At 39.1% G+C, this 24,757-nt stretch overlaps 1 protein-coding gene across 3 annotated transcripts; it reads right to left on the bottom strand.

The window, feature by feature from the left end:
* Positions 1-6,223: 6,223 nt before the first annotated feature.
* Positions 6,224-21,792, bottom strand: LOC124637573 (rab GTPase-binding effector protein 1). 3 transcript variants are annotated; one of them, XM_047174144.1, is made up of 15 exons: positions 21,600-21,792; positions 21,405-21,518; positions 19,961-20,098; positions 17,865-17,968; positions 15,789-15,872; positions 15,112-15,222; positions 14,965-15,022; positions 14,171-14,286; positions 13,731-13,963; positions 13,291-13,384; positions 9,585-9,760; positions 8,957-9,176; positions 8,416-8,526; positions 7,784-7,974; positions 6,224-6,974 (listed from the first exon to the last, which is right to left on the bottom strand). In XM_047174144.1, exons 1-14 carry the CDS (start codon positions 21,646-21,648, stop codon positions 7,807-7,809), a joined length of 1,776 nt encoding a protein of 591 aa, XP_047030100.1. In that variant the 5' UTR covers positions 21,649-21,792; the 3' UTR covers positions 6,224-6,974; positions 7,784-7,806. The 3 variants fall into 3 exon arrangements, with proteins under 3 accessions (XP_047030100.1, XP_047030099.1, XP_047030101.1); XM_047174143.1 differs by having other exon boundaries at positions 6,224-7,974; XM_047174145.1 differs by lacking the exon at positions 21,405-21,518 and having other exon boundaries at positions 6,224-7,974.
* Positions 21,793-24,757: the final 2,965 nt, after the last annotated feature.

Here is a 24,757-nt window from a genome sequence, read left to right as displayed (position 1 = left end):
TCTATGACATTTAAAAAATGTAGGGTTGTTAGTCTATGAAAAAGAATGACTGTGGTGGTGTGAATTGTCATGATGTAAAAACTAGTGAGAACAATGTTATAATTCCTAACAAAATGTGATTGTATTTCTTTAACTATTAATAAAGGCTTTCAAGAATACCAGAAGTTTGAATACCTACAATAGGTTATGGGCCCAGAACGCCCGAGAAGAAAAAATTAAAAACCGGGATTGGGTAATGAAAAACCCAACATAAAAAACAAGTGAAAAAAAAAACTAAAAAACAGTAATAACAAGGAAGAAAATAAAAAACGGTGAAAAACTAAAAAATGGAAAAACCTGAGATAATACAGATAGAAAAATTAAAAGATGCGGAAACATTTTTATTGTGGAAATTTGAATTCAATATACACTTAAAAGCGGCAAATCTTGCAAAAACAATTGCACAAACAAAAGAAGATGACAAGAAAAGTGACTTCAGTATCAAAGATGCTCAGGTGCAAAGAATTATCATAAGCAGTATTGATAAGAAACTAAAAGGTCACATAATTAATTGTAACAGTGCACGTGAAATGTACGTAAAATTATGTGAAATATTCGAAGGTTCTGAGCAAAGAAACAAAGATGCATTATTACAAGAGTTTTTCACATATAAGAAACAAGAGAGTCAATCGCTTTCCCAATTAATAAGTGAAATAGAAAATTTACAATTTCGTATAAATCAGCTAGGAACAAAAATAGATGATGAAATGGTCATATCCAAAATACTAAGCTGTTTACCAAATAATTTAAACTATTTTATAACTTCTTGGGAATGCATGGCAGACGATAAGAAAACCCTTCAAAATTTAACAAACAGACTTCTGGCTGAAGAAAATCGAATGTTGAAAGCAAAAGAAAGTGACAAGCAGCTAGCATTTCAAGCTACATCTTCATCTACATCAAAGAAAAAGTTTAATGCAATAAAATGTTTCAAATGTAACAAAACAGGGCACATGAAGAAAGACTGTAGAGCCTGTAGTATCTGCAAAAGGGACAACCATGAAGATAAAGACTGTAAGTTTAAAAATAAACAGTGCTCAATCTGTAAAAAAATTAATCACAGAGAAGAAAATTGTTTTTTCAAAAATAAGAATAAGAATGAGAATGAAGAAAAAAGTAACAAAAGAATAGAAAAGGCATTTTTTACAAACGGTGAAATTCAAGAACCAAAACTGAAAGAATTTGTTGTAGACTCTGGGTGTACTGCACACATGACCAAAAATGTAGACATACTAAAATTTTTTGAATGCAAACCATCATCTGTTTTGACTGCAAATGAAGAAACAATAGAGGTGAAAGGGACTGGTAAAGTCATTGGAAAAAAATGTACTCTTAATAATACCCTGCTTGTTCCTGACTTATCACAAAATTTATTATCGGTTAATGCAGTTACAAACAATCAAGGAGTGGTTATATTTACCAAAGATAATGTAAAAATATATAAGGAGTCAGAATTAATATTAACAGGAAAAAAAGAAAACGGTTTATACATATAAAATTAATTTGGATGATAATAATATGCAAGAAAAAACACTGTTAATGAAAGAAAATGGCACTGCCTTAGAATGGCATCAAAGACTTGGACATCCAGGAAAGAAAATACTAGATATATTACCAGATGTGGCAGATGGAATAAAAATAAATGGATTAAGGCAAATAGACGAATGTGAAATCTGTACACAAGCTAAACAAACAAGACTTCCATTTAACACAGTAAGAAACAGAGCCAGTAGACCACTTCAATTATTACATACTGATGTATGTGGACCGTTCGAAAACAAAACGTATGATGGCTATAGTTATGTTTTAACCGTCATGGATGATTATACTCATTTTACAAAAATATACTTGCTTAAATATAAAAATGAAGTTAAAGAAAATTTAAAACATTATATAGAAGAAACAGAAAGAGAGAGAACAGAAAAGGTATCTACCATAAGATGCGATAATGGAGGTGAATACACAAGCAATGATTTTAAAAAATGGTGTACTGAAAAGGGAATAAAACTAGATTATACAGTACCATACTCACCACAACTAAATGGTAAAGCAGAAAGACTAAATCGAACATTATTAGATAAAACCAGAGCATTACTATTTGATTCAGGGTTAGATAAAGAAATGTGGGGTGAAGCTGTATACTGTTCTACTTATATTATAAATAGATTACCAAGTGAATCTTTGAAGAATAAGACACCTTATGAGATGTGGCATGGTAAAAGGCCTAATATATCTAATATATGCAAGTTTGGTTCAATAGTATATGCTAAACAATTACATTCAAATATTAAGAAACTAGATCCAAGAAGCAAAAAGTTAATCATGATTGGATATACTAATAATGGATATAGATTGTGGAATAAAGAAGAAAGAAGAATTGAAATAGCAAGGGATATTGTTATAATTAATAATAATAAGAAAATTGGAGAAAAATATGAAGAAACAGGAAGTTCGGTGATAACAGAAATAATACCAGGTAATAATGAAGAAGAAATAAATCAAGAAGAAGAAAGTGATGACAGTTATTATGAAATAGAAGAGTTAGAACAACAAAGTAATGTAATAGAAGATAACATCCCAGATATTATTGATGAAGTAGAAAATGATGAAAATAAAGAAAGTAATACTGCAGAGATAGAAACTATAGAAACTATAAATACAAAACGACAACGGAAAAAACCAGCTTACCTGCAAGATTATGTATTACTTACGTATGATGAAGTCATGAAGTCTGCTGAAAAGAATAATTGGGAGAAGGCCATAAATTCGGAGAAGGAATCATTGGAAAGTAACAATACATGGGAAATAGTTGATGTAGGAAGAGCAAAAGGACACAAGATATTGTCAAGTAAATGGGTATTTTGTATAAAAGAAAATGGTACTTACAAAGCAAGACTTGTAGCAAGAGGCTTCGAACAGCAAAGCATTGACTATCAAGAAATATATAGTCCAGTAGTAAGTCAATCAGCAATAAAATCATTAATAGCAATTGCTGCTTCAAAGGAATATGAAATGATAACTTTTGATGTGAAAACAGCATTTTTGTATGGCGAGTTAAAGGAAGACATATTTATGTATATTCCTGAAGGATATGAAAGACAGCCTAATAAAATTTGTCATTTAAAGAAAGGACTATATGGGCTAAAACAGGCACCAATGACATGGAATAAAAGATTTACAGAAACTTTAAGGAAACTTGGACTGAGAGCTTCAAAGTCGGATCAGTGTGTGTTTTTTAATGAAGACAAAACTATAATATTGGCTATATATGTTGATGACGGTTTGGCCATATCAAAAGACAAGGAAAAGTTATTACAGATCTTGCATCAATTGGAAAAAGAATTTATCTTAAAAACATATGAACAACCTCAAAACTATATAGGTTTTGAAATAAAAAGATCAGAACAAGGCATCTTGTTGCATCAGCAGAATTATACAGAAAAATTACTTAGAAAATATAATATGTATGATTCCAAAGCTGCAGATACTCCATGCATTGTGGGAAAGGAAAATGAATCTAAGGTGGCTACGTCAAATTTCCCATACAGAGAACTAGTTGGTGGATTATTGTATTTGTCAACCAGGTCAAGACCAGATATCAGTCAAGCTGTGAATGAAGCAAGTAAAAAGGTAGAAAATCCATCAAGGCAAGACATATTAGCAGTAAAGAAGGTGTTGAAGTACTTGAATGGAACGAGAGATAAAGGGATTTTGTATAATGCTGGGAAAGATATTACAAGATTGCATGCATATTGTGACTCAGATTATGCAGGTTGTACAGAGACCAGACGAAGTACAACAGGGTTCATAATAATGTTGGCAGGTGGACCTATAGCTTGGTGCTCCAAAAGACAGCCGATAGTAAGTCTATCGTCAACTGAAGCGGAATATATAGCAGCAGCAGATTGCGTTAAAGAGTGTTTATACTTAAAGACTTTTATAAGTGAATTAATTGGTAGCAGTATTAAGATTAGTTTGAATATTGATAACCAGAGTGCTATCCAATTGATTAAAACAGGTTCATTCAGCAAGAGATCTAAACATATAGATGTGAGATTTTATTTTATACACGAAAATTATAAGAAAGGATATTTAGATGTTATATATTGTCCTACAAATTATCAGATAGCGGATATGTTGACGAAACCACTATATAAAGAAAAATTTAAATTTCATTGCGATAAAGTTGTTGTGTAAATTGAGAGTTATAATTAGAAGTGTTTAAGTTAATGTTTTGAAAACTTGTTTAAGTTAATGTTTTGAAAACTGATGTGTTTCTGAAGTAATTATAAGGTATTTTTAATTTATGTTCATATATTAAAAATAGGAGAAGGTGTTAGGAATTTATAGTCTATGACATTTAAAAAATGTAGGGTTGTTAGTCTATGAAAAAGAATGACTGTGGTGTGAATTGTCATGATGTAAAAACTAGTGAGAACAATGTTATAATTCCTAACAAAATGTGATTGTATTTCTTTAACTATTAATAAAGGCTTTCAAGAATACCAGAAGTTTGAATACCTACAATAGTCTGCCCTACCCCTAGAGTGCAATTCAAAACCGCGTAGGCGCGGAGGGGCGAGGCGGCCTGCGAGCTGAGGCGCAGGTAGTTTCAGCGCTCGCCGCCGCGGCTGAGGCTGGCCGGCTCCGCCGGCTAGCAAGCCGAAGCTGCGGTGGTGAGCGTGAAAACCATCTGCGACGATAAGCTCGCATGGGACCGCCGGAGCCCCGCAGCGCCGGAGCCGTGACAGAAGTTATGCTTGCTGCATGTTGCATGCTTACTTCCATGCTGGGTCAATTAATATGGGATGTGTTATATTTTAAACAAAAAACTCAGTAGGTACGAGTTAAAAAATTAGAAGGTAAATAAATATTTTTATGATGTCATTTAATAGTATTTAAGAAGTTTACTGTTAGAATGCATGCTACAAATTTAGATGCAAAAAAATAACCATCATGCTGAGTTGTATTTAGAGTGGAAGATAACTCGTGGCTAAGATAGTATTATTTAGATGCTCGACGCTTTATTAATTGTGGCTGACTTAGTAATTTAGAAGGCAACATACATTTTTGGGGGCGAATAATGATATTAAAAAGAAGCCTGTTTAATTAGCACCCCTTTTATTTTATTTTTAAATATTAGTTTGTATTTGAAGACAAAATACCTAACTGTATTTTTATAAGAGTTATTTTTATATAAATTTAATACTTGAAGAATTTTTGAAGAGCATTTATTTTATTTAACTGACACCTCTATTTCATTCCTAACTCTACGGGAACTCCATGGGAACAGAACGGCTGGTCGTGATTGGTCGGTCTTACAAAAAGACTGACCAATCAGAGAGAGCTTTCGGACAGTTGACAATTTGACAATTTCTCATCGATAGATTATAATATAGCGAAAAATAATGCGTTAAATTGCAATCAGATGTTACGGTTCACAATAATTCGACAGTTTACAATCTCTCGAGATAGATTGTAATCTAACGATGTTTGTAATCTTACGGTAACATATACATACTCTTTAAAATTGTAGAAGGAATTTTTATCAAATTATCATTTATAAATAATTAGCAGCCTTATATTTATAAAGAAGACTGTAGCAGCCTTACTTATAAACGTGAATTAAATATAAGTAACTAGCTTCTGCCAGCGGTTTCACCCGCATCTCGTGGGAACTACTTCCCGTACCGGGATAAAAAGTAGCCTATAGCCTTCCTCGATAAATGGGCTATCTAACACTGAAATAAATTTTCAAATCGGACCAGTAGTTCCTGAGATTAGCGCGTTCAAACAAACAAACAAACTCTTCAGCTTTATATATTAGTATAGATACTTGAGGGCTGTTTAGTAAAATTCTTACTTATAAACGTTACTTAAACATGTCTTAACTAACATTTAATCACTACTTAAGACTTTAAAAAAAAGTGTGAAAATGTTGCTTAGAAGGAGATTAGAGATTTTATAAGTAAGGGGGAAAATTACAAAACCATTTTGTCGCTTACGACTTTTATATAGTTATAAGCTAGCGCGCGTATTGTTATCCTCGCCCCGCTCAGACGCTCCGACCCCTTTTGGCGCCTTAGATGCGCGTGCCGGTTATGGAATATTATTGTTTACCAATTCGTCGCCTTAAGCTGACATTTTGATGAAGCTTAGAGGAGAGAAGAGAAGAAACAACAAGTAATATGGAGCTCTTTTATTTACAATAAAATATCTTTATATTACAACTCTTATTCTACGCTATCGCTAGATGTCATAACTTAGTGTTCAGTGCGCACTCACTGCGCAGGCGCGACCAGCACAACAACCTTATCCGAATTACACTGGCTTCACACCATTCAGATACATATATCCAATTTTTGACAGCAATTTTGTTTATTAACATAGATTCTTTCGATTTTTTTTCCTATAAGGCTGTTGATTCCCTTTATCACGAATCATTCATTATGAAAATCTCGAAGCCTGCCACCAGGCTGTCCTCAACAAAAATAATTTAACACAATAAAGATTGTCTAGTTACACTAATTCTAATATTACAGACGACATTATTCTGAGGTGAACAAAGTTTATCAGAAATACTTTAGCACAGCTGGGTACAATACGGAGGGATGAAAGGCGTCGAAAGCCGCGTTTGCCACAACTTGAAGACGTTTTGTGGAAAGAGCTTGAAATATTGTTAAAGCTTGGGACGAGATCAAATTAAATCAAGTAGCCATGGACAGAGAGGCACCAAGAAGTATTGCATTTTTGGAAGTGTACGTCACTAGGAATGGGGGGTGGGGACATGTTGGTAGGTTGAATTGAAAGCGCCTTACAACTTGAATGCACCGCGATATTGAAGGTGTTGTGGACGTCGCCGTACTAACTATTGCGTGATGGGACTGGGGTGTAACTGTGTCGTGGATGTGGCGTGGGTCTGCAGCAGGTAGGTAAGGCGGCTCGGTGCTGAAGTAGGGCGCGGCGTGGGGCTGCAGCAGCGTGCGGCACAGGCGCGGGTAGGGCGGCTGGTGGTGCAGGGCGGCTGGTGGTGTAGGGCGGCTAGTCGGGCGAGCGCGGCGGCTCGGTGCTGAAGTAGGGCGCGGCGTGGGGCTGCAGCAGCGTGCGGCACAGGCGCGGGTAGGGCGGCTGGTGGTGCAGGGCGGCTGGTGGTGTAGGGCGGCTAGTCGGGCGAGCGCGGCGGCTCGGTGCTGAAGTAGGGCGCGGCGTGGGGCTGCAGCAGCGTGCGGCACAGGCGCGGGTAGGGCGGCTGGTGGTGCAGGGCGGCTGGTGGTGTAGGGCGGCTAGTCGGGCGAGCGCGGCGGCTCGGTGCTGAAGTAGGGCGCGGCGTGGGGCTGCAGCAGCGTGCGGCACAGGCGCGGGTAGGGCGGCTGGTGGTGCAGGGCGGCTGGTGGTGTAGGGCGGCTAGTCGGGCGAGCGCGGCGGCTCGGTGCTGAAGTAGGGCGCGGCGTGGGGCTGCAGCAGCGTGCGGCACAGGCGCGGGTAGGGCGGCTGGTGGTGCAGGGCGGCTGGTGGTGTAGGGCGGCTAGTCGGGCGAGCGCGGCGGCTCGGTGCTGAAGTAGGGCGCGGCGTGGGGCTGCAGCAGCGTGCGGCACAGGCGCGGGTAGGGCGGCTGGTGGTGCAGGGCGGCTGGTGGTGTAGGGCGGCTAGTCGGGCGAGCGCGGCGGCTCGGTGCTGAAGTAGGGCGCGGCGTGGGGCTGCAGCAGCGTGCGGCACAGGCGCGGGTAGGGCGGCTGGTGGTGCAGGGCGGCTGGTGGTGTAGGGCGGCTAGTCGGGCGAGCGCGGCGGCTCGGTGCTGAAGTAGGGCGCGGCGTGGGGCTGCAGCAGCGTGCGGCACACGGCGCAGACCCGCGCGGGGACCCGGCGGGGCCCGGCCGGCACGCTGCACGACACGCACGCGCTGCAGAAGATGCGCCCGCAATGCCGGCAGTGCACCTGCACATACAACACACTCAGTCCGGCACGACACACACACCATACAATTATATATCCCATCGGAGAGCACGTAAATGTCGGTCCTGCTTGTGATCTCTCTCCGGTGGTGTCGGATTGCCGTCCCATCGCGCCATGAGAGTGAAGAAATAGTGAGTGCACTTGTGTCCAAGCAAATGCTTGTGCACTGTACACGTATGTCCTGCGCAGTTGGCTGATCTTCACATCCGCACATCATGTTCTCTCTCGGACTTCGGGTGATATATATTTGTAATATAAATTTGTAGAGATGTGTTTTACTAATAGGTAGACAACATTTACTTTGAAATGTATGTATTTTAAGAGCCGATTAAGATTTAGTATGGCAGGATATGTTGAAACGAGAAATTTGTACCATATTCTGACAAATAAATATATTTGATTTGATTACGGATGATGACATACCTTCTTCTTGGGGTTGGGCAGATGCGCGTGGCAGGCGGGACACTCGTGCACGTCGTCCTCGTGCTGCCACCGCACCTCCGTGTCCGCCTCGCGGATGCGCTGCAGCTGCACCTGCACAACAATGTTATAAATATATACATTATTATTTATTCAATACAATTTATGATAGGGAAATATTAAAACTAAGTATCAAAATATTCATCCGCATCGCTGTCAGCTGGGATCGTGCCCAAAAGGCTGGCTGCATTGCCACGCTGGATGGCAATGCATATCCTTTGGCCAAAGTATAGGCCAGCCCTTTGTTCACGAGTGGACTCCACTAATCGCTTACTGATTTCTCGAAAGAGTCTGTGGGCACTTACACATTATTATGTTGTTATATACTTGCACATACTTGCACTTACTACACTAACCGTCAGTTGCACAAGGCTCTGTACAACTGACTCGCCTGAGTGGATCTATGGCGTCCAGTCCGGCGACTGCAGCTCACCTTACGGCAGGCCTCCTCAAACCTTCCCCCAGTGGGGAGAGAATAATTTACCTGCAGCGACTGCGACAGTCGCACGAAGTCCTGCTGCACCTTCTCGCTGTTATCCAGCTCCTGCTGCAGCACGGAGACGCGGCCGCGCAGCTCGAGCAGCTCGGCTTGCAGGCGCCGCTTGTCCTCCAGCAGGGTGGAGCCCAGCTCGCCCGCCTGACGCAGCCGTGACCCTAGCTCCTGCATCGCTGCTTGTTCCGTTTGGAGACGGTCGATTTCTTCCCTGAGAAAATAAGTTTTGGTATAATTAATAACACAATCTTTAACTCGAAAATTGGCTGGTAATTGGTGGGGAGGTAGCTTAGAACGTAGAACCAGGAGACAAACATAGAATAATTTTAGCCCCTTTTGGATACGATAAATAGTTCGATTGGGATCCACGTGGAGTTATGGATAAAAACAAAAGAAGTTTGATTTCGTTGTATATGAAAGTGGATACTGCACTATGTAAGAAAATTATTTCTTCTGAATACAAACAACCTGTAGCAAAAAATCCAAAAAATGTTATTTCTGCTTTGTTTTCTATGTTTTCATTTATAACTATGCAGAATTGAGTCCTATCTATCGCATTAGGTTAAGATAAACCTGGTAATGGTAGATAGGGGTGTAAATAAATAAATGAACAACTCACTTGGCCTCCTTAAGGCTGTTCCTGAGCGCAGTGAGCTCAGCGTCCTGGCGGTGGAACAGGGCGCCGTGCTGCAGCAGCTGAGCGCGCAGCTCGCGCTCGGCGCCGCGCGCCTCCTCGCGGCCGATCTCGCAGAGGATCAGCTGCTCCCGGAGACGCAGTGTCAGCTCTTGTAGCTCCTGGGAACATAGAATAGAAAATTTTATTTGCTAAAAACTTAGTATGGTAGTACAAGATGTTACAGTAGGTACATGTCTCGCCGTTTAATCGGCATGCATATTTTATGACCATTATCATGGGAATATATTACCGACTATTTTATTGGCACGTAAAAATTATCACTAAGCAGTAAAGTAATTTAAAACTAGCTTCTAAGCGATTTAGTCCACAGCGGGTAGAAACCGCACCCGGATAAAAAGTGACCTACATTGTAACGTTGTACTTTGCTAGCTCTAAGAATAGGTTAGAAATTAAAAAAAAATACAAATAATTACAATAGATTTATTCTAAAATTAATAAAACACCTAAAGTAAACTAAAATAAATGAAATAAAAATTATAATATATTAAAATTAACATAATTCATATACGGAACCCAATATTAATTATTTACACAAAGGACCTCGTAACTATTGCGCCTACGCATCTCTAAACGGGTGAACTGGTTTCGCCGCGCGCGACGGTGGTGCCTCGAGTGCATTCGGGGCCGAGACGCAGGCAGACGACCAAATTGCATCAGACGTGACGGCTGTGTCACACGTTTTTTTGAGTTGACCTTCAGTATTGCGTACCTGCCTAATTTCTACTTATTTGTGCTAGACAAATTATAATCTAAAATCCCGCTGGGGTAAGTTTCCATGCATTGCCTATGTACTATTGTAAGGTGTTCTTCTTGCTAAATTTCTATCTAAAGCAGCTGTTCTTTGTTCACTTTGTTTGCTGGGACACTGTGACCTTTGGACCCGGCAACGTGGCCCAAGCTCTGCTAACGCTAGCCTTGTCTCTGCGCTTCCAGGATTTCTACGTTGAATATTTCTACGTTCGATTTTCTACGTTCCTCTTTAAACCCTCGCTACGCAACGTTCTACCTGGCGGCGAGTGAAAGACCAGACCTGATCCTGTCTGGAACTACCTGGGTCCTGCTGGAGACTTGGATGTGCAACCTGGGAAGGAGCTGGGCCGTCGACGGAGCTACACCACGGTTCAGGCCAGTGTTCCCAGTGTACCTTCTACCTCAAGATCTATTCGTGATTAGGGCAGCAGGAGTTGGCTTAAATAAAGTCTCAATTTCTACCAAATTGTGTACTTTATTTGGACCCCTACCTACCTACCTGTCGGCCAGCCTGACTACCAGCCTACCAACGGCCGCAGTGGCGCCCTTACCGTGGTTTCTGTTGCCTAATCACGTCTAGATTCTAGACTATTGGTCAGCTGCTAGACTAAAATACTGAATTATTTCTTAAAATCTGTCCAATAGTAAGTGACTATAGCTCGTTCAGACAAACAAACTTCAGCTTTATAATTCAAAGGTAAAAAAAGTAAGAAAACATTCTTTTTTTGTATTCCTCAATAAAGGACATTGTTCCGGCTCCATACATGTTCTGCCTAAGAACCGTTCGAATGGAAAGTGACTTCTATAAACTCTTTAAAGTATATGGAATCCTATGAAATAAGTTTTCACGAACGGACACTTCAGGAAACTAAAATAATTACGAAAAAAGTTAATATTTTGAGGTTATAAATAAAAAATAACCAAGCTTGCGTGAAATATCAGAGTAGTATTAATTAAAAATCAAACTACACTATACAAAATATCAACAACACTATGTACAGCTCTATATGTTCTCTTCTAGATCTAGGGAAAGACTAATCTACTAGATACTAGGAAAAGAGATAGTACCTAGTCAAGTTTAAGAGAATTTTTTGACAATGATCATTTTATAAAGTTGCATTTTCTGTCTGTCCCTATGAATGCTTTAGATCTTTAAAACTACGCAATGGATTTGGGTGCGATTTTTTTTAATAGATAGAGTAGGTCAAGAGGAAGCTATACACCAAGGTTTTACATTGCCACCGTGCGAAGACGGGGCGTGTGACTAGTTTTCATAAATGCTTAGAATTTGTATGAAAAACAACTACCTAAACGCTTTTGCTTTCAACGTTACGTTTCTTAATATATAAAGAATCCACTTTGGATTTGTGATAAAACGCATAAGTATCCAAAATGGAAGAGTTCCATTCACCACAATTCATAAAATCGATGTTATTACGATGGAGAATTATTTATTTAAATGATACTTTTATATTAGACAGTTACCTAGCTATCTACATGCCATAAGGCGGGAATCGAACCCGCGGTCTATTACCAAGAAGGCACAGACCATACCACACAACATAATTTAACAGTTTAAGTAAGGTTTACCAATAACAATGAAAGAGGTTTTCGAGGATGTGCAATAAAAACAATATTTATATTCAATTAAAGGTTTTTAATCATCAATATTTCTCAATAATATATTATCTGAGAACTGAGCAGGGGGTTCAATTGAATTTTGGTATCTCGCCCAGCTTAAATACCAAATTATAGTCATTATGTGGGCACAACAGCCCACTGTTATACGCCCAACGATACAATTGCAACAGTAATGCCTGATGGTAGGAGCTTCTTACAAAGTACACAATTGCGTCCAACAGTGCATTGCATCTTATTATGCTCGACTGCTTCAGACCAACACGTCGTACATATAAGGTCATGAGCTTCAACCTGTAATAAATAATTACAATAAAACATTAGTAAATGTCAAGTAACTTGCAATTGTGGCAATTAATTTGAAAACCGAGAAATTGTGTGCTTATGAAAACATAAGTAGGTAGTAACATTCTTATCAAAATTAGAAAAACACTTTCGTAGACCACTTACCATACGGGGAACAGTCCATTGTTGTATGCAACGAAGTATATCTTCGTTTTCTAATACCAAAGAACCTCCAGCAGATCCACAATTTATACAATATACTATATTCTGCATCCATTGTTGTAATTATAATACAACTAAATTCGATCACAAACAGAGCAATATCCGAAAATGCCAGGAAAATCCAGTCCTTTACACACAGCCGAGTCTACCAAGTACGCAATCTAATCGGAGTCCGTAATCAAGCCAAAGTTGTTAGAATAAAACCATGAAACGCATAGAAAATCACAAAAGAAACGATAGTCGCAAAGCAATCAAACTGACTTCTAGCAAACTGACTGAAGTACACCAGTGTTGCCAATTACGAAAACTATAATCCTACTCGAATGCCAAGCTAGAAATTCGCGATTTCGCTTAAAACATATAGAATACTAGTTTTTTTCTAGCTAGTCAATTTAGGTATTTAAATGAATAAAGTGTTAGCAACTAATTTTAATAACCGACTTCGGAAAGGAGGTTCTCAATTCGGTCCGTATTTACCGAAATCGCTAAAACTTCCGAAACTGGCAGCACTGGCTGACGGAAACATTTTATAAGGCATCAATAATTGTGACCCAACTTTTTATTTGGAATTTATTTATTTGAAGTGTCCGTGGAAAACGAAAATATGTTTCAAACAATAAAAAATTAAATGAAAATTATAGTAAAATTTATATTCACATCGGTTCTTAGGCCAAAATTGAACAATGTCCTTTGGTCTTAGAATTCATAATAAACAGAAGATAATATTACAAACCTCTACATTATCAGGCAGGTCGATGATTTCATTCTGCATGTCGGCAGCCTTCTTCGTGTACTGTCCCATCAACATAGCGTTATCTCTCTCTAAACTGTACACAAAATAAACATTTCAATAAAAAAACTTTTATGGCTTAATAGTTCAATGGTAAGAGTAACACCGTGCAATTTTTCGCCCGTTCTTCTCCATAGACTTCTCCAACTTTCATATTATTTGATTTTTGACTAACATAAGTGCTTTTAAAGAACCGAGTGAAATAAATGAATTGCGCACGCGCAAATTATTTACCTCATATCCCCATGCTCATTGGACTCAGAATCACATTCATGATACACGATGTGTGTTAAAAATACAATAACAGCCGATTCATACCTGACTGTGAAAGACCTGACCTGGTCTACTGCAGTTAGAGACTCTCAAGTCCTCCTAACACTGACCTGTCGAGCTTCTTCTGCAGCGTCTCCCTGTCCACCGTGAGCTCGGTGACATGCTGCAGCGCTCGCTGCGAGGCCTGCTCGGCCGCCGCGGCCTGCTGCTCCAGGGCAGCTCGTGCCGCGTCCACTGCCGCCTGCAGGCTGTCCAGCTGCTCGGCGCTGGCCTGCCGCTCCGAGTGCCACGACCGCACCGTCTCGTCGTGCAGGGATCTGACACCTTCTAGCTCTTCCGTCGCCTGGGGGAACGGTAGCAATTAATGGTAGCTGGTAGCAATTAGGTAACAACTCTCATTTCAAGGGGATCGGTAAGTGACAGCGATTCTGGCGTTAACTGGGGGAACGAGTTAACTTGTAATTGACACTTAGCACTTCACTCGACCCGAACACGTGCAAGTAAAATTGAACTTAAAGCAATGTAATTAAAGTGCACAATTGTCACGTACCTGTTTGAGCGCCAACTCCTTCATGAGGGCCTTGTCGCGAGCCTGCTCAGCGTTGGCCTGCTCTAGCACCAGCTGCTTCTCATAGTTCGCGCACATGTCGCATTGTCTGCTCGCCTCTGTAAGAACACCAGTCATAAAACTCGTTAAACAATAATCAATTTAAATAAGTTAAATGGTAGAAGGAATATAACAATAAAGGCGTTTACTTATAATAAAAACACAATAAAAAAATTTTTTGGCCTTTAACACAAAGAAATAATTTTGCAAATCGGTTCAGGCGCCTTTCGGTGTGCCTACATACAAAAACATAAAAAAAAAACCGAGGAATTGAGAATCTTCTGCTCCTTGGGAAGTCGGTTAAAAAGTGGTCCACTAAAATTTATACAAGCTGTTGATTTGCATCCGTGCCATATTCAAGGACGTAATTATGCTAATGATTCTCGACCCAAATCAACAAAAAAATTGGTACATAATTTTTTTTTTCGGAATTCCTTCAATGTCATCTAGCCGAATTTAAACTTGGCGCGTGTATGGTACTGGCCTTAAAACTGTGCTGCGCCCTCACACAAACGCAAACACAAAGCATACGCAAAAATCATTCATAAAATTGGATTACTTCTGAAATACTACGACATTACAATGACAAAAAAAGCAGTGCATATTAGCTATTTCCCGTCTACTGTGATTCCAATCGATTATTTACGTATTTTATGTCCTCCTCCTGAAGTATGGCACAAATGCAAATCAATACGTTGTATAAAGGGTGGTTAAAATATCGGATTGAAACACCGAACCTGCATTTTCTGTTTTGGCATCCCCACTCGCGGCGGCGGCGGCTGTAGATTTCGCTTTCTGCAACAAACATACAACATTTACCCACACATAGCCCATATAAGTAGACAGATAAGTACGAATACTGTAGGTATGTAACATGTACTAACCGCTAGAGCATCTTGTAGCTGCGCGTCGGTATCTCGTAGTTTGGTCTTGAGCGCCGCGATCTCCATCTCAAGAGGCTGGATAATGGACCGCAGCAGCTCTTCTTCTAAGTTCTATATGAAAGAGAAGTTTAAAGCTTTGCCTAATGTAGATAATATGACATGTATATGCAAAAGAATAAGTGACTTAAGAGAAAATCTAAAGGGGCTTCTCTGTGCCACTATTCGCAAAGTTTACATTCAAATTCTGCTCGTCAAACTTGTTTTTATAAAATACTTTTGTATTATTCCTAAACAAGTGACTTTACAGTCACACAGTTCAATAAGGACACTGACACACTTCGGATATATTCTGCCATATGTTATTTAGAATTACGCCCAAATTCAGCTACAACTAAAAACAATTGTTTACTTTGAAACTTGTTGGTTTAGGAAGACTGAAGTGCATTTTATAATTTGTCAGCTTACTATTGTTATGAAATAGACTGTTTGTGAAAATATTACTTTTTAAAAAGAGTGTCTATGGAAATTCTTGCCGGCTCTTCTCCATGAGGCCAACTTTTTGGAACCGTGCAAATAGTGTGACGTTTCATATAAGCCTGCAAAGGCCTATGTGAAATAAAAAGATTTTGATTTTGTTGTCAGTGTACTTTGGGCCACAGATATCCAAAACAACGTACCTTCTTAGGCGGCTGATCTTCAGTCTCAGCCGTGAGCTTCCTGGCGAGAGAGCGGACAAAGGTGGCGGGCGCCAGGGACACCTCCTGCCACATAGCGCGAGCGTTATACAGGTAATTCACGTCCATTGTACGCGCTGTACGCGTTGTACGCAACTTCAGAATACTTTTGTTTATTTATCACAAACATAACTATTATTGCAGGCACATAATTCCCCAATGCGGTAGTGTGTTAACATATTTCTCTTCTATCATTTTTCAATATAATATAATACATACAAAATAATCTTTGTGAGGTCATTTAAAGAGAAGGAAAATAGAAGAAATATGTATGTTTTGGGAGCGGTTTTCAAACTACCACAGTAGTAAAGACACTACAAATAAATGTTCGATTTTTAACGCATTTTTTTACTTTTAGAAAAACTTTAAACACCAATTTTAAATGATCGACGCATCACAATAACACACTACCGACTCCTGCGCATCGGGTAACACTTAAGTACTTAATCCAAGTATGATAATTCGCTGTACGATGCTGGCAATATGTTAATTCTAAGCGATAACCGCACGACAAGCATAAGTTACGACTCTGTAAGTAATACTTGGAATAAGTTACACTTAAGTTATCTCGACCGGTTTCTTTTAGTACCAATTGCTTTACAATCGTGAATAGTTTTTTCTAGTGTGTGCGCTGATAGATTTTCTAAATATTTATGTTGTCCTTAGTTTAGTTAATAAATGGTGTTATTTGTAAAAAAGTTCGGTTTTCTTATTTAGTTAGTTATTTAGTTGTACGTATTGTTAAAGTTGATTTTATAAAGAATAAGATTTTCCTAGACATACTACAACATAACTTAGCTTTAAGTTTTATTAAAAAGTATTTCTGTTGCAAACGCGAGCGCATTATTGAGCATGCCTCAAAATTGGGTGGCGTTTGAGTATTCAGACGTACATTAACTGTAATAGTCTAGTAAATAGTAAAAAATAGGCCGATATATTATTCGCATCATCAGCCTTTTTATTGTGCCACTGTTGAGCAAAGGGAGGAAGGATTACATAAGTATATAAACAAGAAAAAACTATTTTCATTCTGTTTATAAAAAAAACAGCCTGTATAAAACTACGTGCACAGTTAGTGCGCCCAAAGATAAGTCAACACAACGGCAGACACCTTCAAATGATAAAGAAAAACATTGAAAACAAATATTTTCACCTATAAACCATCATATTCACATACAAACTCCATTGTATGAAACTGCCTAATCTATTCGTTCGTTTAAACGTACTAATCTTAGGAATTACTGGACCGATTTGGAAAAATCTTCCAGTGTTAAATAGCTCATGTATTGACATTTATCCGGGTGCGTGGAGTTGGAGTAGATCACACGGGACGCTGGTTGAAGCTAGTGGTAATATACAGGTCCTTCGATTATGGCAAAATAGAAATATCGGTAAGAACTACTCTCTTACTTTTACACACGCAAGTACCTACGTCCGTTTCGTACAAGAATATACTTTATTTATAAGCATTAACGATTAATATTCAAGAAATATCGTTAAAGTATATTATGTAAATGAACATTATGTGTACCTTACGTTAAAGCGTGACATGTTTAACATTTTATAGTTTAAAATATGGTTTGCAATCAAAATAATATGAGCAAATGTTGAAGACGCGACAAGGTCGGTACAACCTACTGAGCGATAACTAGGTTTATTGAATTATAATTAACATGCCTTTTTAATGGCAACACATTTGTTTAAATGCTGATACCTTAGGCTTACTGAAGATCTTGTTAACATAAGCAGTGGATTGTGAGACCATTAATCTATAAACATAGAATAGTTTATATTATATAGCTTGCTTTCATGAACGCCCTAATCTCAGGAACTGTTAGCCCGATTTGAAAAGTTATTTCAGCGTTAGAACCTACCCCATTCATCGAAGATCTATAGGCTCCTTTTTTATCGGATGCGCGAAATAGTTCCCTCAGTATACAGGTGTAACATTCATATGTTTATTTGTAATGTATCCTCTCAACTTAACTATACACGGTAGGTATAGATGTAAGAACAGACCTGCTGCTGCTGCCTCATCTGGTTGAGATGCTGCTCCAGCTCCAAGTTCCTGGCGCGCAGCCGCCTCACCTCCTCCGTGCCTGATGACGATGCTTCCACTGTTTCTGTTCACAATGTAAAAAGGGCATTAATTTAGTGTCAGGGTAGAGTTAGGAATGGAGGATATTGTTCGCACATACCATAAATATCTAAGTTTTTTATGTATTGCAATCGAAATTACACCCGTCAGTAGGGTGGGTTCGATTCGGCTGAAACGTCGGCAAAAAAAAGGTGTACTGTTGTATTCGGACATATCGAGTGTGTGTTTAACGTTTTAGATATGAAAATAAGTACCAGAAGCTGATCGACTTATTTGTGTATTATGTTTAATGAATGTTGGTCCCCTAACTTACCTTTGGAGCCCCATCCTAAACAAAACGCCTGCAACATGATCCATACCCCTCTACATCACAATATCAATGAGGAAAACATTTACCTAGTTAAAGCCCCTTTTTTACTATAGATAAAATAATGAACTGTTACTATGTACAAACACACATACAGGCAGGTCAATATACTCTGCAGGCAATTACTAGTTTACTAGAGAATTTCATCTTTATAGGCGGAAGACTGTAGCTGACATGTTCATTATATTTTTAACGTCAAGAAGTCTAAAGTTTCTCTCTTATGTGACTTGTTTTAAAAATATACTTCATGAGTAAAACCAGAGCGCTTTCATAGTATCGAATCAACATTATTATTTTAATTTGATAACACAAGTTTTGCATGATTTCACATCAATTTGATTAATGAGCAATATTTGTGTACTACATAGTGGGCTATAAAAATCATTGCAATCAGTTCACAGTTGGAACAATATCCTGTTTAGATTTAAATGTTTAGGTATACATATACAACTTCAAATAAATATAAAATCAATGTAGTGCTTTCAGTATCTAAAGAATGTTGATGGGTGACACAAATAATAAAAGGTTTTTTTAGAAGAAAAAAAGGGGTAAAAAATTATAGAATACTGGATTGAATCATGTTTCCTTACAAGCAGGTAATATATGTCTAGAAGAAATTGATTCTTAGCGATCAGGTCGCCTATTGTAATCACCAATATTTGTTTATATTGTCCTATATTGTTTTTTCCTGATGGTATAATATAAAGATATTATTCTATTCACTCTATGTACAATCTGCTTTTGGGAGCAAGTATAAAATAGAGTGTACTTCTAAGGTTTGACTCCCTTGCTACTCCCTCTGCCTCGTATAATAATAATAATAAGCCCCGCAGGGCATCTGAGGCGGATGACGGGGAGTAGCGACCCCGCGGGGCTATATATCCGAGTGCTCCAGGGAGAGTATACTGTCCCCCATCTCCGGCCTGCCGGAGTGAAGCATGACGGGGGATAGGTCTCCCGCCTCTTGGCTTGCCTTCATCGGCCGGTCAGAGTGGAGTCGCTAGAGCAGGGTTAGCAGCCCATTCGGAGGGTAGGTGCCTCGTGGTAAGTGGCGAGTGGGCCGGTGATGCTGGACCCACAGGGAGCGCGTGATCTGCGTTTAAAGTCCGCCGAGGTATCCTCACCCTTCAGCCGCTCATGTACCTGTTGCCCTCTTGTTGCTATTCAGTGACTGATTCCCGGGGGCCCAGTAAGTGAGTTGGCGAGTCTCCACCTGCCATTTTTACGTGTGCAAACATTGTTATCGGCAGGTGCCATAGTTCCCATAGTCTTCCCATTCCTAGTCCACTAACATCCCATCACAATAGCCCAAGTAGTTTTCCTCCATAGTTAGCAATAGTTTAGCACAGAACCGGGGATTGTCCTTGGGTACATTTCTATAGTGTATACGGGGATAATCGTCGGTTTTGTGTCGCCATTTCATTAAAGTTGTCTCAAAAGGGCTTCAGCGTGTTGGCTTCGGCCCCACGTTCGCCTCCCAAAAATCCGGGACTCTATAGTCCCGAGGTCTGGCAGAGACATACAAAAATAATAATAATTTTTAAATAGTTTATTCAGAATTTTCATGCTTAGTTTCAGGTCACTGTAAATGAAGTCCATAATATAAATAAAAAGAAAAAAAAAACTATAAAATATGAGCTGATCACCTACCACTAACAAGCATCTGCAAGCTCTGTATCTCCGACTTCTGGTTCTCACTCAGGGTCTGTAGCTGCTGCAGCTCAGCCCGGAGCCCCAGCACCTCCGACTCCAACTGCTCCTTGTCCTGAAGCATCTTCCTCATGTCCTCTGCAAAGAGTGAGGGGAACCACATTAATATTAGTAAGTTATAAGAGGCCAAAACAGAAATGGAAAGATTTGGAGGAGGCCCATGTCCAGAGATGGACAACTGAATGGCTATGATGGATGGATGAAGTTATGAGAGGTTTCTCAAGAGACACTTGTCGTTAAGGATCACCTTAGTATGTGGTTAACTGGTTTGAGGAAGTCAGATAGGCAGTTTCTCCATGTAGAACACTGGTACTCAGCTGGTTAGACAGGAAGCTAATCTCAATATAGGTGGGAAAGGGCTAGAGAAGATGGTGATGATGAGAGCTCTCTATTGGGTGAGCAATGTGTGGTGACTTGCTGTGTGAATCTAATCACAAATATTTCATACAGCTGTGTAAATGTTGACACTAGATGTTGAATGATTCAATAAACTGGAAACCATGCACCTAAAGGTAATTTGCGACATTAACAGAAAAACGCAACAATTATAATAAAGTTAAAATGCTAACCTTAACCAATATTAACTAGAATACCAACCAATCACCATTTTACTTAAACTATGTTTTCTAACTAAAAAAAACTTTTTAAATACAGTTAGTATTTGTGTGTTATGAATCTAATTTGTTTATGAAAGATTTTAATATCAGTCAATTTTTAACAATTATAAAATGTATTCCATGTCTATTCACATTACATATTATGTTGGTGAAAATTAATGAAAGATAAACAAAACTACTATTTTATATCCTGCATCAGATGCAGTCAATGAAAGATAATTAATGTTGCAATAACAAATGATATAAAAACTTCTCTGTAATTACAAATGACCTTCAACAATGTAGGTATTTGTGTTACATTGCATTTTCATTCTTTACGAGACAAAACTTTAGGTGTAAATATCTAAATAAGTAATGAAGTGACACAAACATGGCAAACAGTGAAGTTATAACATATAAGTGTTAATGCAGTTGTTGCTCTGAAGGTAACACATGCAGGTTTAATGCATCAACCATAATAATGTCATTAGTGCATGATGTTCGTCTTCCCACTACCTCATGTTATGTACAAACCAGTTGCTGCACCAAGCAGGATGGTGCTCACACATGAACAAGCTACAGGTCTCATCACATTCACAGTCACCGGGGATCCAAACAATTACCAGGACAAAGGCAAACTACTAATTAGGACTTAGTGTAAAACTGACATTCAACCACAAGAAAACAAACTTATCACGTGAATAATAAGGATTTCATGCATTGTAACCAACCAGAACCAGACTACAATACCCCCGCGCGGCCTACTCTGCTGATAACGGACAACGAACCTTCTTTTTGCAAGAACAACTCTTTCATTTTCGCTCGTTGAACATTAAATTCTTCTTCTAGTAATCTCCTCGTTTGGTCCGCGGCCGGGCCGTTGCACTCGCCCGCGGCCTCCACTTGAAACAGAAACACCATTGAGTGCTTCTACGGTAGACATTATCGCCTAAATTAGCAAACAATTGAACAAAATAACACACCTTTCGGACCATCTGTGTTCTCACTAGACATCGTGGACTGGCTGTCCATTTACTTGATTTACTGCTAAAACAATGCTATTCTTCGAATTGTTTGCATCGTTACACAGACTTAGAACTTTGAAATTTTAGAAATTACGAAAATTGTTGAGAAAAAGATGAAATCACGAAACTATTTGACATTTCTAAGTTGACGTTTAAAATTTTAAATGTTGACAGATTAAAAAACTGAAATAGAGCCTTTAGGAAGTTGCGTTCGGAATTTCTTTTTTTGTTTATTATAAAGAGTCCTACCGTTTTACTTCAGTGGCCGTGCCATGCCACTCGTTACATGTGCAGCCTAGGTACTGCTTTGCGCGGCATGGCACCGGCATAAATTATGCACTCCTCGATAACCAGTAACCCAGTACAGTCTGTACCGTACACTTCTTTTATATAAACGTTTTTTATCCTTTTCTGTGATTCAATTATTATTCATTATAATGAATCATATTGTGTGCAAATGATTTACGATTGCAATTTGATTGTACAGCAGACTACCCTATATACTAAATAAATAACAGACCAATGGCAAACCATTGAAATGTTATTGGAATACGATATTGGTCTTTTATTAGTAGCAGAATGCCCGCAAAATTGCTATTGAGATTCAACTGTTATCCAATTTTTACATTATTATCTTAGTGGAATCGAGCCCCACGAACCTTAAATTAACATTTATATGTTATATGTACTATTTTCTGTTTTAACGGCAAGCAACAGTAACACATTTTCTGTGTTTCAACTGTCTTATTGTAAAATGTAAGGGTTCATGAGATACAGCATGTTGACAACCCGGAGAGCCGATTCTTAGTAACAGGGTCCCGTTTTCTCCTTTTGGGTACAGATAAAGAGTAAACAATACCACTATACCTATTAATTCACTTCGATTAAAAATTATGTAATATGTACTTACTTAATGGAACAAAAATATATAAAACATCGTGTTTAACCATTTTAATTAGTGGTCTACCTAGGTCCTGGACCTGGGAGGGGAGAGGGGGTTCATAACCCCTTGACCACCCCTCTGGATCCAACTTCGGTTCCGAAGGGACCTCCTCTCGTTACCGAACATGGACTTATAGAGATATGGCCCGTGTTCAGTGGTACTGGAGTCAATAGTGTACAAAAAAAAAGTTTCCTCTTTATTGTATCTTTATAAATATTATATTTTATTTATAGTAGAGACTATAGACAGACTGATGTATTTCAATCTTTGGTATTGATTTCGGTTACCTACTCAATAATAATACTCAATAATTATAGAAAGCATAATGCGATAGCACGCGGCGGAATCCTCGAGGCGATCGCCATCACTTAATCTGTCTCGGTCTAGTAAATGGCAGTTCTAAGCAACAGAAAGAGAAAGGGTGACGGAAAAAGGCGATTCCGTGCTTCCAGATGTGGACCAAACCTTAGTGTACAAAAAATATTTCCTCTTTATTGCCAGTCAGTGCCATTATAGAGAATAGTGATACTGAAGCTATATACGTGTTGGGCGATTTTAATGCTCATCCATACCAGACCTTTTGGTACGAGCTAAGTAATTATTGTTATGATAATCAATGGGTGTGTGCTGACGTTGAAAAACTAGGCATCAATGCGGATGTTGTTACATATATAAGCGACATAAATGGTAGCTTAAGATGGTTGGATCATTGTATCGTGACGCGATCGGCTTGGCAAAACTGTGAAAAATATCAGCATAGGTCTGGGGCCCGATTCTCCTAATTTTACTTAAGTAACATACAATTCACGTTCGACTCGATTCGACTGATATCCAATCCCGACTCGATTACGATTGAAGCGTATGTGGCATTCTGCTATTGTTTCTTTGAAATAAACGTTTTTATGCTTTTCTGTCATTCAATAATGAATCATTTTGTCTGCAAACGATTTACGATTGCAAAATATGTACAGCAAACTACCGTATAGACCAAAATCACCAAAATAGCAGACCAATCGCACACCAATCAAATGTCAATCGAATACGATTGGTCTTTTATTAGTAGCAGAATGCCCGATATGGTTAAAACTGCTATTGCGATCATATTGCGATTCGATTTCTATTCGATTTTGACATTATTAACTTAGGAGAATCGGGCCCCAGGATACCTATTGGTCTGATCATTTCCCCGTGATATTGGAGTGCAACTTGAATATAATTGTACCAAAAGTGATACGGGAAACCAATCACTTTAATGAAGTAATCTGGCGAGACCGAGATGACAGGCAGATCAGTGGGTATCGTGACCTATGTAATAGTAAATTAAGAAGCCTTTGATATCCTGAATTATTTCAAGAATGTGGGGATAGAATGTGTAGTAGTGTGGAGCATAGGCGTGCGCTGGACTATTTGTATGGTGAGATTGTGGATGCGTTGACAATGGCATCGAGGCAGACGTGGGAAGGCAAGCAGCCTCGAGGGGTTAAGCGAGTGCCGGGCTGGAGTAGACATGTACAGGGAGCTCATGGGGACGCTCGGTCTAGGTATCAAATTTGGTTGCTTCACAACAAGCCCAAATCTGGGAGAATATGGGAGGAAATGAGGTCTAGTCAAAAAGTCTTTAGAAGTAGACTTAAGATGCACAGTTTGGTTTCAGGCCTAGACTATCAACAGAAAGTGCCATTATGTGTCTTAAGCGAACTGTCCGGTACTATACGAATAGAAGTACTGCTGTAAACGCGTGCTTTCTAGATCTCTCCAAGGATTTTGACCTTGTGTCCTATGACCTTTTATGGGAGAAGATGAGAAATGAGAGTGAAGTGGAAACTGAAGTTACTTATCTGCTAAAGTTTTGGTATGAAAATCAAATAAATAATGTTAAATGGGCAGGGACACTCTCAGATGAATATAAATTGAAATGTGCAGTGAGGCAGGGCGGAATCACTTCCCCACGCCTATTTAACTTGTACATTAACAAGCTGATCGTTGAGCTCGGCAGCACTGGCCTCGGCTGTCATGTTGATGGTGTTGCAGTCAACAACATCAGCTATGCGGACGACATGGTCCTGCTGAGCCCTTCGATCAGTGAGTTGAGACGACTTTTGAAGATATGTGAGAGTTACACGGTGGCTCATGGGCTAAGGTACAATGTTAGTAAGAGTGAGTTTCTTGTTTT

Source organism: Helicoverpa zea, chromosome 16 (assembly GCF_022581195.2).
Source record: "Helicoverpa zea isolate HzStark_Cry1AcR chromosome 16, ilHelZeax1.1, whole genome shotgun sequence".
In the NCBI taxonomy this organism is placed as follows: domain Eukaryota; kingdom Metazoa; phylum Arthropoda; class Insecta; order Lepidoptera; family Noctuidae; genus Helicoverpa; species Helicoverpa zea.
The sequence above is the reverse complement of the archived record's forward strand: the minus strand, read 5'-3'. Positions and strand labels throughout refer to the sequence as shown.

What these genes read in the sequence shown, in the direction of transcription:
- LOC124637573 (XM_047174143.1), bottom strand. Translation starts at nt 21,648, where the DNA reads ATGGACAGCCAGTCCACGATGTCTAGTGAGAACACAGATGGTCCGAAA. An exon ending in AAGATCAGCCGCCTAAGAAG is followed by an intron (nt 15,223 to 15,788) that starts GTACGTTGTTTT and finishes TCTTTCATATAG; the next exon opens with AACTTAGAAGAAGAGCTGCT. An exon ending in ACCTGCCTGATAATGTAGAG is followed by an intron (nt 9,761 to 13,290) that starts GTTTGTAATATT and finishes CTATGTTCCCAG; the next exon opens with GAGCTACAAGAGCTGACACT.